Consider the following 18,506-nt stretch of genomic DNA (forward strand, 5'->3'; position numbering starts at 1 on the left):
ATTTCCTTCCCTTTTGCTTATATGTGTTTTAAAATTTTTTTACAATTAATATTTATAATAATTCTTTCTACTAAGAGGAAAAGATATTTTTTAAGAGAAGGTAAAAAAATTGTATTGATCAATTTTAAAGAAACATACTTACCAGATCTCTGTGAAGCACCCAATTTGCATGGAGGTAATGGATACCATCAAGAATCTGGTAAAGTAATGATTTAACCATAGATCTTGGCAGCTGCATGGGCTTTTTATTTGCTTTTGATGCACGGTGAAACTTAATAATATGCTAAAAATTAAAAAAAATAAAAACATACAAAATAATATATAGTATTTGCTAATATCTACATCAATGAAACACAAGTCTGCAATAAACTCTCTACATTTAAAAATTACTTACTAAAGGCCAATAATGACGCAAAGAAAAATAATTTGAATAATAAGGTCAACCAAACAGAACCTATGTTGGGGGTGAATGTGACAATGTTATTGAGGGTATAATGACTAGATTTACTGAAACCATTAAGATTTTCATTAAATAAGACTGACCGGTAAAAAGCATTGATGTTTAAAAGCCTGTATAAAAATAGTACTACTAGTTGTATTCTCTATTGATAGAATGAAAGACTAAAAAAAAAGAGAAAGAGACCCTGTAAATCTTTATTGTTCTTCTTCTCCTTCTTCTTTTTTTCTTTTTTAAAGAAACTCCATGCCACATATGAGGCTTGAACTCACAATCCTGAGATCAAGAGTCGCATGCTCTACTGACTGAGCCAGCCATGCAGCCATATATCTTTACGATACTATAAAAAGTTAGCACTTAGAGCATTTGTGTAATGTCACTATGTGTACATTTGAATTATTGTTAAGTTCTACCTTCTTTTGGCACAGAATGAAATTAGGATACAATCCCATTAGTTAATATTAAATAGGAAATCGCTAGAAAGGAATAGGGAGAGGAAAAATGGGAAATTCGATCCCATTGGAATAAATACAACTGCATCAACATATTATAATTTTTATGTCCACATGTTATTTCTAGGTTATAAAAACATTACAATGACAGGGAAGAAATGCTACCTGTCCCCCAAACCTGTACCTCCATCTTCACCTCACCCCTATGCAAAACGTGACATAATGGGTATTAAAGGCCACTTAAACCCCTATTAAACAACACTGGTAAAGCTGTCAACAATGCTCCACTAACTTTAAAGTGGCCAAATCGTATGGAAAAATTTTAACCTGTTTACATGGATTTCTTGCTTTTTTATAAACTGTTCAACAATATGTACTTTATTTAAAGAACTAATAGAAAATTAGGGTTTATACTGTAGCAGCAGTGCCCCCCCAAAATATATATATATTTTTATATATATATATATAGTAAGAGCTACACATATATAACTTTCAACCTTTTATAGCCACATCAAAAGAAAAAAAAAGAAACAGGTAAAATTAATGGAATATATTTTAATTAGCCCAGTATATTCAAAATATTATCATTTCAACATATAATCAATATAAAACATATTAATGAGATATTTTACATTTTTTCTTCCTACTAAATCTTCAAAAGCCAGAGTATATTTTATATCTATAGCGCATCTCAATTTAGACCAGCTACACTTCAGGTGCTCCATAGGCACACGCGGCTAGGGGCCGCCATGTTACAAACGACACAGTTCTGCAGGGCCTGACTAGCCCAAAGTACTACATGTTCTTTCATCACATCACTGAGGTTCAAAGTGAAGTGCACATGTTATCAAATAAACCTTGGCAGAAATATAAAGGATACAGAGAAATGGGGAAAACATAATTTTTATGCATATCCATGAGAAAAATTCACTGGACATTCTTGTCAATATGCTATAATAGCATAAATTCTGAAAGTTCCTTCAAGACCTATAAGTCTGTGAAAGTTACTCTAAACAGATGTGCCATATGCATAGATGACACACCACACTATGTTAAGTCAAAACTTAACTATCAAAAATCTGGACTTACTGCCAAGTATGATTTTTTTTACTTTTAGCAACTCCTTGGATAAAATGTTTAAATACCCTGACTTCTAACATAAAAAATTTGGAATTAGAATTGGGGGCTAATATTTGTAAAACTATATATGTACTTCCATTTGGTGGAGTCGGTTTTAATTGGAAAAATGCTGCAAGAGATTGACCTTAACTTAGAAAGGGAAATTATTCACGAGTACATAACTGGTGAAATTTGAACTACCGTGTGTACCACAAAAGAAAGCAATTTTCACTACAGATTATCAGTAAAGTGTCACTGATGACTTGCATAAAATTATAATCTCACACACATTAACACTTTCTGAAGTGAAATTTCTGAGTGTTACAAATTCCATCTTCTCAGTATATGACGGTGTTTATTGCTTGAGTTCTTTTAAATCTGCATTTGCATTTGATACTTATTTTAAACTCTGGTCAACAAAGCAAGTTTTCCTTTACATGCATTAGCAATACGCAGTGCATACATTAATCTGTTTCTCCATACCTAGATGAAATAGTCCTAAAAATAAAGCTCGTTTAGACTTACCCACAAATCATGTTCTGCATAATCAAAGAGCAGCCACACCTTCCTGTCACTGTGAGAAAGGAACACCTTCTGCAAGGCGATCACGTTAGGGTGCTTCAATTCTCGCAAAAGCTGAATGCAAGAGGAAGAGGGGGTCACTCTCCTGTTCGCAAGCAGGGGGAAATGATGCATTTTCTAGTGAAATCTTTGAAAATTTAGACAATCCAGATAAGCAAAATAAAAGAAAAAAAATACCCCTACTCCAAGATAAGCTCTGCCCCATCTTGGTGCATATCCTTCCAAATCCTTTTTCCACCTGTATGTGTGTGTTTTCAAAATGGGATCATTTTAAGTAGCAAAATGTAAAAGGGTAAAGAAAAGTAAACATCATATCATGAAGTCATTAAATATAATCTGGAATGTGATTTTTTTTTTCTTTACTATTGGGGGCAGGAATCACGTATTATTTCTGTTTTTTTCTACCCTAGCACAGTAGGTGCTCAGTAAATATTTGACAAAAGAAGGAAGGAGATTTAACATCCCTACACGTATCCATGCCTAGAGCATGTACCTGAGGTTTTCTAGAAAAGCAATGAGCATAAGGTAATGACTCTGATACTCACTGATTAAAAAAAAAAAAAAAAAGTGGTGTGGAGAAGAGGTCCCATAAACAGAGAATAAGGAATAGAAGCCAGACCCTGAGAGTAAGAAGGAAATCATAAGGTAGACCAGACCCGCAAGTGAAACCTTAGCACTTGGCCCATAAATTATTTAGCAACAACAACATTCGCTGTTCCAGGGGAAAGCCTTATAAACACGCCTGCCTCAGGCAGTCCTTAACCAGGGTTCAGATTTAACACTAACATGCTCAATTTGATATTTTCAATGTCTTTTAAATGTAAAACTCTGTGGGAGATACAAAAAGGGAGAGGGAATGAAATTTCTACTGAATACTCTGTGTGTCGGACGATTATATATACATGTTTTTCTCTCGTTTAATCCTTATAACAATCCTATGATGCACGTGGAACCTGAAGTCAGTGTCATAAAAACAGTTTGACCAAAACCAAACACCTAGAAAGAGAAGAGGTTTGTATTTAAAGAGATCTGCCTAATTCCAAAGTCCATGCTTTGTCCACAATGGCTGAAGTTTTTGTCTTCAATTCCCGCAGTGTAATGGGCAAGACAGACACACAAACCGATTAACGAGGCAAGAGAAACAAATTCCTTACCCATTCTAATAATTTTATTATTATTTTTTCCCAATGACTTGAAATGAGTAAAGTATACCTTCGGTGCCTGTGCTGAAATCCTGTACAAATTCATGTGAATTCCATCTCTGGAACTTTTCATAAATTACTTCCCAGTTGCCTAATCCTTCACTACTTTCAATGTTGTTTCCCAGTCCTTCAATTCTCTCATTTTGGCTCTATACTTCAACCCTTTCTCTTGACCTGCACTTGACCACCTTTGCTGGAAGGTGGTGCTCTACTGGCTATAATTTGGGCATGGTTCCGGGATAGGACTCCCTGGGTTCTCCCTCAACCCACATGCCCTGGAACACAGCTAAGAAACAAGGCTTAGGATGGGCTCCTGCTTCACACAGCCTGCCTCAGGGTTCTACCCGCATCGCCTACTGGATCTAGGTGGGAAAGGAGAGCTGGAAGGAATTGTCCAGGGAAGATAGAACAGTCCTACTCCCTTGGTGGAGAAGGAGGGCGGTGGGGCCATGAGGTGGGTGCTCAGCTTTCGGCTGCTATCTCTGTTCCCACTGCCTAAGAAATGTTAAACAACCCTGCTTCTTGCTTCAGACGCAAATGTTAGACATAATATGCTCCTAATTAATGACTGAATCAGAGAAAGTGGGGGATACAGAGCTATATCCAGACAGTTTCCTGTTTTTGAATGGTTTAGGCTCTCTGACACAGTAGGTTAATATGTTTAATGACCCTATTTGCCATGGTCAACCTTCAAGCTCTTGGACCCTGGGAAGAGGCCTCACTGCAGGTGCAATGTCTTGTCACCCTCTCTTTCTGACTCTTGGTATTAATGAACTTAGAGAGTTTGGCTTTATTAAGTCTCTACCCAAAATACGTTCTCTTTGTTGCCTGCAGTGGAAGGGAGGTGAAACTCACTGCTGCATCTAAACCAGGTTCTGACTTGTTGGGGGAAGGGGATGTCACATGCAGCAATGTTTCATCACTATCTTTAAAAAATTATGTTTTCTGTGACTACAAATTGGTGATCTCTCTACAATGAAACCACTTTAACTCCCATGTTTGAACATTACTTTGAATAGGTAATACATTTACATGGTCCAAAAATCAAAAGTACATAAAAGGATATACACTGAGATGTCTCATAACCATGCCTGCCCCTGGTGACCTTAGTCCTCCTTTCCTGCTAAAACTAACAACTTTTATTAGTTAATCCTTCCAGTGTTTCTTTATGCAAATAAAGCAAAGATGAGTATATATTTTTATCTGTCCTCATTTACTCAAAAGATAACACTTAAGTTTTTTTCAATACAATCTATCCTAGAAATTCTCTCCAATGTCAGTATACAATATTGGTATTGTAGGTAGAAATCTTCAATACAATATTAGTATCGTAAGTAGAAATCTTCCTTTTTCTTCATTACGGCAGCAATAAATTTCTAGGTCTTTTCTTTTCCAGCTCTTTTTTTTTTATTGTTGTAAAATATACGTAACATAAACTTACCATTTTTTTTTAAAGATTTTATTTATTTATTCGACAGAAGTAGAGACAGCCAGTGAGAGAGGGAACACAAGAGGGGGAGTGGGAGAGGAAGAAGCAGGCTCACAGCAGAGGAGCCTGATGTGGGGCTCGATCCCATAACGCCGGGATCACGCCCTGAGCCGAAGGCAGACGCCCAACCGCTGTGCCACCCAGGCGCCCCTAAACTTACCATTTTAACCATTTTTAAGTGTACAGTTATCCTTTGATACTCATTCTGCAGAAATATCTCACTGTTATAGTCTTTATTCATCCACGTAAAGCAAGAGATAAGACAAAGGCCAAATAATGGGGAGCCTTGTAAGCCATGCAGAAGTGTCACCAGCGAGGCTCTCTAATATCACTGGAAACTTGATGAGCACAGAGGGTTAGTGGAGAAGCCAGTGGATATTAAAGGGTCCAGCACCTTAACTATCTTCTGTGTGTGTCTCATGGTCAGGTCACCGAACAAGGAAGTTTGAGGGTCACGTAGTTTAAGACGTCTCTTAGATTTGGCTTCACGAAATCATCCGTACTTTATGTGTATTTATATTAGTATTTTTTATACTGCTTTAGCTGTTTACAACTGTCCCCCATTAAACCTTGAGGACAGTTTTTAATTTATCCCTGTATCCCCAGGGACTAACGCAGGGCCTGGCACATAGAAGAAGCCCTGTTTTTAGTTATCTCATCTAGTTTGAGGGCTTTAAATGTCACTGACGTGCATGAACTCCCAAATGTTTATCTCTGTCCGCACATCTTCCCTGAGCTCCAGCGATATGTATCCAACTGCATCAACATCTCTACTTCAATGCCTAAGGGCCCAAACTGAGGCGGTGATATCCACCGCCCCTGCCCTCTACCTAACTGCTCTTACCCCGGCTCAGTTCATAGCAACCTCATCATTCCAGTTACTCAGGTAAACAACTTCCTCTACTTTATTTTTTTTTTTAAGATTTTATTTATTTATTTGACAGAGAAAGAGACAGCCAGCAAGAGAGGGAACACAAGCAGGGGGAGTGGGAGAGGAAGAAGCAGGCTCCCAGCAAGGCGGGGAGCCCGATGCGGGGCTCAATCCCAGGACCCTGGGATCACGCCCTGGGCCGAAGACAGACGCTTAACGACTGAGCCACCCTGGCGCCCCAACTTCCTCTGCTTTAACTCTATTCACAATACCACTTTCTCGGCAAGTCTTTCTTGGGTCTCCTATTTGCAATTACAACCTCCCTCTGCACCTTTATTTTTCTGCAAAGCACTATCACTGTCAAACTATTATAGCTCTCTATCCCTTATCTATAATTCTAAAGCTCTCAGAAAACAAAGCTTTCTAGGAACTCATGTAGGGAAAAAAAATTTAACCTTAATGGAAAAAAAAATGCACTGTCAAGGGTACACCCTTTCAGGTTATCAGATTCTGATCCTATGGAAGCTATTTTACAACTCAGTACATTATAGATAACTGATAACAATGCAGGATAATTCTTGTCTATACACATGCAAACTGTCCTGTCAAGGACAGGTTCACTGACTTCCCTCTCCCGTTATGGAAGAGGTGAGTTTTGCCTCAATTTGCCCATCATTTTAATATTCCTGATCTATAAATACGTCTGTTCTAAGGATTCTCCTTCGAATGGGCTATACCATCTACTGGGTTCCTTCATTTAATAAGTTAAATAAAATCTTCAAAATGTGCTCATTTTGTATCTGTATCACATCATAATTTTATTTTTGAAAATTATCCTTTGATACTCATTTTGCATAAATATCTCACTTGCCCTAATGTGAAGCTGTTATAGTCTTTACGCACCCAAGTGTGAATGATCATACTTCTACACTAAAGAATATTAACAGGTTTGATTACGATTTCCCTGGGTGTTAGGTGACATAATATATAAACCATATCATCTTTCTAAAATCTTTTCAAAATATTTTAATCTAAAACACATGTGGTTCCTGAGGCTTCATTTAAGGAATTGGGGACCTAGGTATTGTTTATTTATTTTATCTTGTTTATTGTCTGTCTCTCTCCATTAACCTATAAGCTCCATGAAGGCAAAGTTTTTGCTGGTTTTATAACCCCGCCCCCCGTGCTTAAAATGGTGCCTAATAATTTATTGAGTAAGCACTCAATAAATATTTGTCAAAAGAATTAAATCTACTGAAGTTACCTAGTTCTTACAAAATACACCAGCAAACAGCTTGGAATATTATAAAACTTTGGTATCCTTCCAAAGGTGTTTTGAATGATTTTGTTTTTAATAAACTGAATAGACTGTGTCTAAAATAGTTCTAAGGATACCGACTTTCTGCAAGCTACATCTATTTTAAGCTTAAAAAGGAATAGTTCTCTCAACTAGCGCCCACACTACCAGAAGCAGAAGAGAGCTGCCTTGATGTGAAGGGCAGAAACATAGCTCTTAAGAGCTCAGAGTGAGGTGTTTCACTGTGCAGAACCTGAAACGGAAAAGGGTGCTGCAAGGGTGTTCCCTGAAAGGGCTATGAATGAAATAAGCACTACAAAATTCTGAAGAAAATGCACGCAGGAAAAGGGGACCTGGGGGGACACACCTGAGGAAAAAAACAGAGATTACTTCAATCACTGGTTACTTTCAAGGCTAGTTAACCAACACAGTGCTAGACCCTAAACAAATGCTATACAAGAGCGTACTCTCTACCCCGATTTACTGAAGCAGACAAATGAGAAAAAGGAAATTTCCCTACCACTATTTGCTGAAGAAACAAATAAACAAAAACAGCAAATATAAATGTCCTATAAGAAAGCCATTAGGTGAATTACGGTATATCCACATATTGTGGCCTCATACACATAGGCCAAGGGTTTTTTAACTTCATGAGAAAAGACTTACACTATAATATTGTGATGTAACATAAAAAGGCTGCAAAATATTAAATGTCTATAAAATAGGAAATAAATCAAAACATTAATAATCAAAAAATCTTAGGGGATTAGGTGTGATTTTTAGTTCTGTTTTTCTATTTTACAAGTTTTTTATAATGAGCTCTTATAATTTAAAAACTAAACGCTTATCATTTAAAGACTCACACACATGTAAACATAAACCCCCAAAAGACAGTTCTTTCTCTCCAGCAAGATATCTCCTGCTAGGATAAGATACTATCAAACTATCACAGTTTCTTATGTGATTGATCTGAAAAGGGACTCAAAGAAAGAAGGAGATGGTTGTGCTTGTACTTTCCTACATTCTCGGCAATATTAGATTTTACCAATGGACTTGAATCTCCTGTTACACAAATATTTGTTCAACATGACATCATGCAACTACAGATATGCTTTAATCATATCTAAATAACAGTTAAGTATAATGTGATTTTCCTATGAAAATCCCACACTAAATGATAACATCTCCTGTGCAGATACTCAGAGTACTAACATAATCTCAAAGGAGCCTAATGAAGAATGTGCAATGAACATTCCAAGATTTTATCTGCTCTTCCTTCAAGGGCATGTAAGTGCTATAAAGAGTATCCACTTTTAACTATCCCAAACATATAATAATTCAAAGTTACAATCCTAATCTTTTTTCCCTAAGGCACTATTTAGAATCCTGACTCACTTTGGGGAGGCTTGGGCTAGACTACCAATTACAGAACTCATTCTAATTTTTATACACACATCTTTCTTCCCCTTTTGTCCCCTTTCTATTCTCCAAGTCTCTGATGCCCCCATGGGTTCCAGATTCCTCTTTTAGGGTATCTGAATGGAAAGGGTCCTCTTATACTTCAATAACTCACTTATCTCAAAGTAAATTCAATTTTCTATTCTTTTTTTTTAAGAGAGGAAGAGAGAGACAGAGGTGGGGGAGGAGCAGAGAGGGAGAGAGAGAAAATCTTAAGCAGGCTCCACACCCAGTGCAGTCAGGGGGCTTGATCTCACAACCCTGAGATCATGACCTGAGCTGAAAAATTGGACACTTAACTGACTGAGCCGCCCAGGCGCCCTCAATTTTCTACTCTTATTTGATCTGTTGCAAGTAACTGTGTGTTTCATTTGACTATCAATCTTTCCCATGATGAAATGGCTTTACTTTAGGAAACACCTGAGTGTTATCATTTTTTTAAAATGATACACACAAAAAAACCCAGAACACAAAGCAGTTTATTTTATGGCAAAGAGGAGATTCACCTAATTCCAAAATGCTGCAGTATTCCTAAACTGAAATCTAAGAATTAGCATTTTGAAATCTGCCCCTTCCACGTCTGTGACAGCAGCCCTTTTGGAAGCTGGTCTCTGCAAACACATAGATACATTATAACCTTCCAGCAGGTGGCACTCATACCCTGAAAAGGGGTCTATAAAACAGTAACCCAGAGCTGGGTCAAGGTGGCCCTAAATTATTTTGCTTTATTTTACTTTAGGGAGACTGCTTAGGTACCAGTCATAAGCTTCAGGGAGGTCAATGCTCCTGCTGCCACAGAGTAGAGGTAATAGTGAAGCAGCAGGCAGAAGGCAAAAAGTACAGGTTTTAGAATTCCGAGATCTGAGTTTGAGTCCTGACTTATTAACTATGATATAAAGCAAGTGGATTTCAAAACCCCTCTGGACCTCATGGAATAATGAATATCTAATGCCAAAAACAAACACAGGGTCTGTACAAATTCAGTGAATATAAGTACACACTGACTATGTAACACAATGCATAGGACATAGTAAGTACCTGATAAATTATAGTTATTACTCTTATTAATTAACTCTTATTAACAAGAATGTGATATGGACTAAATGACATAATATAGGCAGAATGCCTGGCATACTGTAAGTTCTTGATGAATAATAGCTATTATTGCCCGTATACATAAGTGGAAGAGACCAACCAATCTGGACAGTCAGAGAACCTGTTAAAGGGAGATGTGTTGCTGGGGTGCCTGGGTGGCTCAGTCCATTAAGCATCTGCCTTCAGCTCGGGTCATGATCCCAGGGACCTGGGATCAAGCCCAGCATCAGACTCCCAGCTCAGTGGGACCCTGCTTCTCTCTCTCCCTCTGCTGCTCCCCCTGCTTGTGCTCTTTCAAATAAGTAAGTTAAATCTTTAAGAAAAAAAAAAAGGAGATGTGCTGCAATGGGGAACGCCATAGCATTTCCTTACCAAATTCCTGAAACTCCCCTGGTACAATCTATAAATAATACTATGGCTATAGGAAAGTTACTTTCCTTTCCATTTTGTAGAAATCTGGTTTCCTTTTCTCTCTGACCTCAAGTACTACAGGTACTTGAGAGATACTTGAAACCAAGTGAAGTCTGTAATCAATCAATCAATCAATATACCCTCAACTATGATAGCTTATATGTTCTTTTTAAACTATGAGGGTTTTTTTAAAAGATTTTATTTATTTATTTGACAGAGAGAGAGAGAGAGAGAGCACAAGCAGGGGGAGCAGCAGGAAGAAGGAGAGGGAGAAGCAGGGTCCCCGCTGAGCACAGAGCCCGATGCAGGGCTCGATCCCAGGACCCTGGGATCATGACCTGAGTCAAAGGCAGACACTTAACCAACTGAGCCACCCAGGCGCCCCTCTCCTATCTCTTTTAATACATCCTATGCATTGACATTAGAATATCTTTCTAAAATAAAAAGTCTGATAATGTTAACTCTCCCATTCCAAAATCTTAAATGGCTTCAAAGTTAAAATTCCTAAATAGAACATTCAAAACCATCCACCCCGAAGGCTAAATCTGTTTTTCCAGAAATAATCTCTTGAGGGGAGGGGATGGTGTGCTGGGAGGAGCTGAGATTCAAGATAAAAGTGCATTGTAAATGAGGCAGATGGATAAGATCCAAATTAAGGACCAGTGAGCTTTTCCTTGGTAAAGGGAGTATCATAATTGCCATATGTTGTGCCATATGTTGCGTAAGGATATTCCCTATGCCATCATCAGGGATGGGCTCCCAAGGTCTCCACTGCTCAGAATTCTGCCCATTACCCAATATCTCCCACAAAGCCTTGCCCTAGGACATGCTGATAAGGCAGAAGCATGATAGAAAATACCCAGCAGGTAGCGAAGATAAAGAAAAAAAAAAAAAGAGAGAGAAATCAAAATGCCTTAATAAACATGAGTGCTGAGCATACTGCAGGCACAGGGACCTCAGGTTAAGCTTACGGAGTAATAGAGACCAAAGAGGAGAAAGAGTAAAAAAATAACTTTTAAATTATAATTATGATGAGGCTATTAAGAAAAATACAGAATACGCATATACATATACAGCAAACGTAACCTGCTCTGGGAAGTCAGAGCAGGTGCTCTAATGCAGTGTGCTTGTTGGGAAGAGGACGGAGAAGTGCAGAGCCACCACCAGCCAGCAAGTGCGCTGGCAGTTACTCTATGTCGTGAAGACACCAACTCTAAGAACTCCCTCACCATTCATCTTTTAGGAGCACGTATCAAATGAAATTCCTAGCCTATTCTAAATTTGCCATGGCAAACCTCTCACTGTGTAACAGAGATGTGTCTTTTCTTTGCCGATGAATATTTATAAAACCACCTGGCACAGGACTTGGCACAAAGTAGATACTCAGGATGCCTTGTTGAATGAAGAAACAAAAGCAATAGTATATGAATTGGTTTTCAAACACATTGGTTAAATGACATTTATTCCCCATTGAAAAAAATAATATTTTCAAAACGGAGAAACAAAATTTCTAACAAGGAATTTATTAAGTCTGAAAATTGAAGTTGGCATTTGATTAGTTGAGCAAATAAAGTAGTAATTTTATCCTAAATGGCCATAATAAACTTTATTTTTATTTCAGTGCACTCTCAAGCTATCTGGGTTCACACCTAACCCAAATCTTTATAGCTTATACTTCTAAAATATATGGTTTACATTTTCTTATTTATTTATTTTTTATTTTTAAAGATTTTATTTATTTGACAGAGAGAGAGCACAGGCAGGGGGAGTAGCAGAGGGAGAGGGAGAAGCAGGCTCCCAGCTAAGCAGGGAGCCTGATGCGGGGCTTGATCTCAGGACCCTGGGATCATGACCTGAGCCCAAGGCAGACACCTAACCAACTGAGCCACCCAGGTGTCCCTGGTTTACATTTTCTTTAATAAAAGCAGGCAACCAAGTAGCCTTGAAAGTCATCCCCTACCCTCTCCCTCCCCGCCTGCCATCTAGATGGTTCTGGCTGAGGATCTTCAGGGAGAGGGAGGGGGGGTTGCTTTCTAAAGGAACTGGTTTAATCCATGTTGGATGTTCTGCTTTTCAGAATGACTGGCATATCAGCCGTCAGACACCCCTCCCATACAACTACAAGACATTGCACTAACATTTACAATTTATAGTTAAAGGTTTTGATTAGTAATTAATAGCTAAAATACCAATACCAGTAACTCAAACGTATTTCACATCACTATGCTTCCAGAGAAGATAAACACAGTGAAGTCAAGGCTCAAATAAATCAATCATTTATAGCTCCTGAAGACCTCAGGGGAATTTAAACAGTAGTAATAAGTAAAGCTACTAAATGATCTGACCAAAATGCAATCCAGGAAATATCTACTGTATTGTTTCCATTAAACAGAAAATCCACTTCCTTCCTATTCTGCTAAAAAACCTTTGGACGCATTATAAGCAAACACAGAGGGGGGTGAGTTTTCACAATGAAATAGATGACTTCTTTTATATTAAACATATTAAACATCTACTAGAATTAATAAATCCAAAATATTTCCACTGAGTATTTACTTTTTTAAAAGAGCTACACTGTGACATATGTGACTTTTATGAAAATACGTTAAAACAATTAGGGAGAAAAACTAGTAATTACTACATTATAATGATGAAAGATAATTCAAAATACTATAACTTTCAATAATATTGTGTTTAGCAGACACAGATGCAAAAAAGGACATTAACTTTAATTAGCTTTCTTTGAATAATCTTGGAGCTTTGAAATGTCTTCATTCAAGACTGCTTGAAAAGTATATATAAAATGTTAAATCTCACTAGACTCTCCTCTTTGAAATGCAATTCTCCAACATAAGTTCTGGTCACGCTTAAAACAAATATCGGCTGGGGGGCCTGGGTGGCACAGCGGTTAAGCGTCTGCCTTCGGCTCAGGGCGTGATCCCGGCGTTATGGGATCGAGCCCCACATCAGGCTCCTCCGCTATGAGCCTGCTTCTTCCTCTCCCACTCCCCCTGCTTGTGTTCCCCCTCTCGCTGGCTGTCTCTATCTCTGTCGAATAAATAAATAAAATCTTTAAAAAAAATAAAAATAAAAAAATAAAAACAACAACAAATATCTGCTATAGGGAAAAGCTCTCCTTTTAAATAAAACTCACAGGGAAAAGGTTAATAAATTTGACTACAAAACTATCTTGTTCAGAAAATATATCCTAAACAAAGTCAAAAGGTTAACAACAAATGTGGAAAACATCACCAATTGTAAGACATTAACATAAAGGGCTAATTTGCTTGATTTATAGGGTTTACAAAAATCATTAAGGAAAAAAAACACTTCAATAAAACAATGGGCAGAGAATATGAATAGACATTTCACAAAAAGAAATACAAACAAAAATCTGTATTATTGGTATGGAAAGAGTACCAAGATAAAATGTTAAGTGATATAGATGGAACAGAATATATCTTTTGGTACTTTTTAAAAAATACAGGGGCGCCTAGATGGTTCAGTCAGTTGAGTGTGGGACTCTTGGTTTAACCTCAGGTCATGATCTTGGGGTTGTGGGATCGGATCCCTGTCAGGCTCCCTGCTCAAGGCAAAGGCTGCTGGTCCCTCTCCTTCTCTCTCTGCCCCTCACCCCACTCACAGACACACTCTGTTTCTCTAAAATAAATGAATAATGGGTGCCTGGGTGGCTCATTCGGTTAATTGTCTGCCTTTAGCTCAGGTCATGATCCCAGAGTCCTGGGATGGAGTCTCACATGGGGCTCCCTGCTCAGCGGGAGTCTGCTTCTCCATCTGCCCCTGTCCCTGCTTGTGCTTGTGCTCGCTCTCTCTGTCAAAAATAAATAAATAAAATCTTTAAAAAAATAAATAAAATAAATGAATAAAATCTTTGAAAAAAAATTTTAAATAGAAGATATATATGTGCTGATATACACATAAAAAAATATTGGTAAAGCCAAAAGAAGTCATTTATAAAAGCTACTTTTGTACAGAAGCACCAGGCTGAGGAAGACAGAGATTTAAAATTTTTCATTTCAAATTTTTCAATACTTTTTGAATTCCTATTATGCTATATTTCTTCAATACTTCTGTAATATCAACTGGAGTTACCTGAAGGAACAAATTATGCATAACTGAATTTGCTACCTTATATTGCTCTGCATTTCTTAATTTTTCTAAAAACTTACTCTAAGATACAGTGCTTTTTTAACTGCAGCTTATAACCTATTAACGGATTATGAAATCAGTTTAGTGAGTTGCAACCAGCATTTCCCATCCACCAGGGGAAATCACCTCAATTGGGATTAGAGCAGAAAATAATTGAAAACACCGTGTACCTCACAGGTTATGAGCAGGAGAGAGCCAGAGCAAGAGTGGAGTAAGGAGGGCACGTATTGCATGGTACACTGGGTGTTATACGCAACTAATGAATCATCGAACTTTACATCAAAAACCAGGGATGTACTGTAATGATGACTAACATAATATAATAAAAAAATATTATTATAAAAAAAAGAGTGGATGACAATCAAAGAGTTTGGAAACCACTGCTCTAGGATATTATATGTTAATACTGTTCTGAGTCAGGAAAAATCTTAATGACCTTATCATTTCCATTCCAACGCCAAGAACCATCTTATAGTAAACTGAGTTTTTATATGTCAATTCTTAGTATGACCAACTTGGGAAAAAATGCTATTAGTTGAAATGGTAATGAAGGAAAAAAAACAATTTCTGAAAAATCTAGAGATGTATTAATAAAACACCTATGCAATGTACACAAAGACTTGAATGAATTTTTCAAAAATGAGTGGATTTTTTAAAAACTAGTCTACATACATTTATTGGGAATAGCCCCATATTATAAGTTATAAACATTAGTAATCTCTGGAATTGATAAGATTGAAAAGAAAGAAGTTTGGTTGAGAAAGTTTATCTGTAAAGAAATCACCAAAATAACAGATTTTTTAAAAAGGCTAGGCTGAGAATTTCAGAATATTGACAGCACATATACAAAAGATATTCATGAGGGCATGTATTTTAGGTTCTTGTTCGTGTCAAAGTATGTGTTTATTCTGGTTACAAACACAACCTATTGCCCAATCACCTGTTTGATAAGGGTAGATAAATAACTAAAAAGTGATTAGCCAGGATTAGGAACATAGTTCAATCCACCATAAATTAAGTAAACTGAAGAACTACAGAAGAATGAAATCAAAAGACTTTGTTTTCACTAACATGGCAACTAAACCCTATACATTAAGTAGTCAGTGCATCCATTTCACAAACTAATTTCATGTATCTTTACTCCTCCATTTTTTTCTCCCTTTCAGTCATGCCCAATCCTCCACTAACCCTTGCTGGCTTTTTGCTTCCTTCATTCCTTTCCATTCATGAAGGGCTGTGCTATTAATGATCTCTCACTCTTCCAAATCCCTATGGCAATTATATATACCACTCATTTCGAATTTAACACATGATTTCTTATATTACCTACTTTTTCAATACATATCCTAATACTGTTATGTATAGTTATATACTTATGCTAACTCTTTGGTAAACTATATGGTCATTCTATACGATGACTATAGTAAATATCAATAAATCCTTTTAGTTATACTTTTAAGTTCTCATATAACCTAGAAGTCAAAAGTTGTTCAGGGACGGGTTCCATGACTAAATAGATTCTAGGAATCCACATACGTCCCAAGAGTGTGGGACCATGGGCCAAAACTAATTTTGGAAGCAGTGAGTCCAATAAGTCTTTAAAGAAGAGACAGGTAGAATACTACTCAGCCATCAAAAAAAAAAAAAACCACGAAATCTTGCCATTTGCAACGACGTGGGTGGAACTGGAGGGTATTATGCTAAGTGAAATAAGCCAACCAGAGAAAGACAATTATCATATGATCTCACTCATATGTGGAATTTAAGAAACAAAACAGAGGATCATAGGGGAAGAGAGGAAAAAATAAAACAAGACAAAATCAGAGAGGGAGACAAACCATAAGAAACTCTTTTTTTTTTTTTTTTTAAGATTTTATTTATTTTACACAGAGAGAGAGACAGCCAGTGAGAGAGGGAACACAAGCAGGGGGAGTGGGAGAGGAAGAAGCAGGCTCTCAGCGGAGAAGCCTGACGTGGGGCTCGATCCCAGAGCTCTGGGATCACGCCCTGAGCCAAAGGCAGATGCTTAACGACTGCACCACCCAGGCGCCCCAAACCATAAGAAACTCTTAATCATAGGAAACAAACTGAGGGTTGCTGGACAGGAGGGGTGTGGAGGGATGGGGTAACTGGGTGATGGACATGAAGGAGGGCACATGATGTAATGAGCACCAGGTGTTATATGCAACTGATGAATCACTGAACTCCAACTCTGAAACCAATAATACATTATATGTGAATTAATGGAATTTAAATTTTTTAAAAGGGGGTAGGAAAGACAGGGAGGGAGGATATTACTGGACATGAACAATGGCAATAAGGATAGAAAGGAGGTCAATAAAAAAACGGCAGGGCAGAATTAGTATGATACACTAAGAGCAAATGATCCAGGATGGCACAAACCACTGAATAGATAGTGGTAAGATTTCTTTTATTTTTTTTTTAAAGATTATTTATTTATTTGACAGAGAGAGCGAGTGCACACAAGCAGGGGGAGCCACAGAGGGAGAGGCAGACTCCCTACTAAGCGGGGAGCCTGATGCGGGGCTCAATCCCGGGACCTGAGCCAAAGGCAGACAGTTAACCGACTGAGCCACCCAGGCGCCCTGATAGTGGTACAACAGAGACAAGGGAAAGCATTACAGCTTTGAGAGGGGGAGAAATATTGATTTTACTATCACACATGACTGAATTTGAGATGTTCGTGGGGCACCTTGATAGTAGTCTTGAATATGTGATCTGGACTCAGGAGCGAGTGTGCAGTTGGGACAAAAAATTGAGGGGTCATCAGCACAGGGATGAGATGGCCCTGGAAGTGTTTTACATGAAAAGGTGAGAAGGGCAATTAGTAGAGAGCACTTTTGGGAAATAAAAACATTTAAGAGTCTGAAAAAGAAACGTTTAAGAGAAAGAGGATCACACAAAGACTCAGAATGCGTACTCAGAGGAAAAGCCTTCTTTTTCCAGGAGAGAGGATATTGTTATAAAAACCAGAGGTTTTCCCTCCTCTCAGAAGGCAGAATAGATAATGATTTCAAGTGTTGAGAGAAGTGTTTATCTATTAGATTTGTCAACCTTTACTGGAGGTATTTAGGAAGCTTAGAAAGAACAGTTTTCTCCACTGATACCTTAAATTCCAAAGGAAAGTTATCACAGCTGTCTTGTTCATTGTCATTTACTGCATGGAGAACAGGGCCACTCACTTGCAGGGCACTCAATAAATTTTTTAACTAAACTGAAAGTGGAAACAAAGTCAGATTGCAACAAAAGCTAGGGTGCCCTTAATAGTCAGTGGTGAGGAGAAACTGACAGGTTATGGAACGGGGGCGCTAAGGGCTCAGAGAGGTGGTTTTATATTGTTTTGCTTTGTGTGGTAGAAGAGTCTTCAATATTTTTTAAATATGGGGACGCCTGGGTGGTTCAGTCAGTTAAAACATATACATAGATATATATACATATATGTGTATTATATGTATATAATATATACATTTTTAAATATGGAGAGAGAATAATCTACAGAGCAGGAAGAAAAAGCAAACATCTTCCCAGACTTCGTATGTGACCCTGTCCAGAATTATTTGCTAACTTTATCCCAAGTGAATATCTAACTGGATGAAGATCTGAAACGTTTTGCTTTAATGAGTAGGAAAAAAACAAATCAAGCAACATAGGATTATGATGCAGAACAGAATAGCCTCCTTATAAGCGAGCGAGTATGGCAAAATCAGCTACTGAACCACTACACATCTCTTCCCCAGCTTCCTCCCTCCCTTTACATCTAACTCACAAATTCTTTAAAGGTGTTCCGATAACAGGGACAACGAGACCTTCTGGGAGTCAGAGTTTGGTACAGGTGCGGTGATAAGAAGGGGGAACTAAGGGAATAGGGAAGGAAGAAGGAGC

At 37.8% G+C, this 18,506-nt stretch overlaps 1 protein-coding gene across 6 annotated transcripts in view; it reads right to left on the minus strand.

Moving 5' to 3' along the window:
* Nucleotides 1-18,506, minus strand: part of CDK19 (cyclin dependent kinase 19) — a 168,095-nt gene that overhangs the window by 46,263 nt on the left and 103,326 nt on the right. For 5 of the 6 annotated variants that reach the window (XM_002927551.4, XM_034668987.1, XM_034668988.1 and 2 more), the window contains 2 exons: nt 2,554-2,664; nt 143-283 (listed from right to left, as the gene is read on the minus strand). The exons of the other annotated variant lie outside the window; for it this stretch is intronic. In XM_002927551.4, the coding sequence (XP_002927597.4) occupies nt 143-283; nt 2,554-2,664 (252 nt within the window). The remainder of the gene's footprint in view (nt 1-142; nt 284-2,553; nt 2,665-18,506) is intronic. 6 annotated transcript variants of the gene reach the window in all.

This window comes from Ailuropoda melanoleuca, chromosome 10 (assembly GCF_002007445.2).
Source record: "Ailuropoda melanoleuca isolate Jingjing chromosome 10, ASM200744v2, whole genome shotgun sequence".
NCBI lineage: Eukaryota > Metazoa > Chordata > Mammalia > Carnivora > Ursidae > Ailuropoda > Ailuropoda melanoleuca.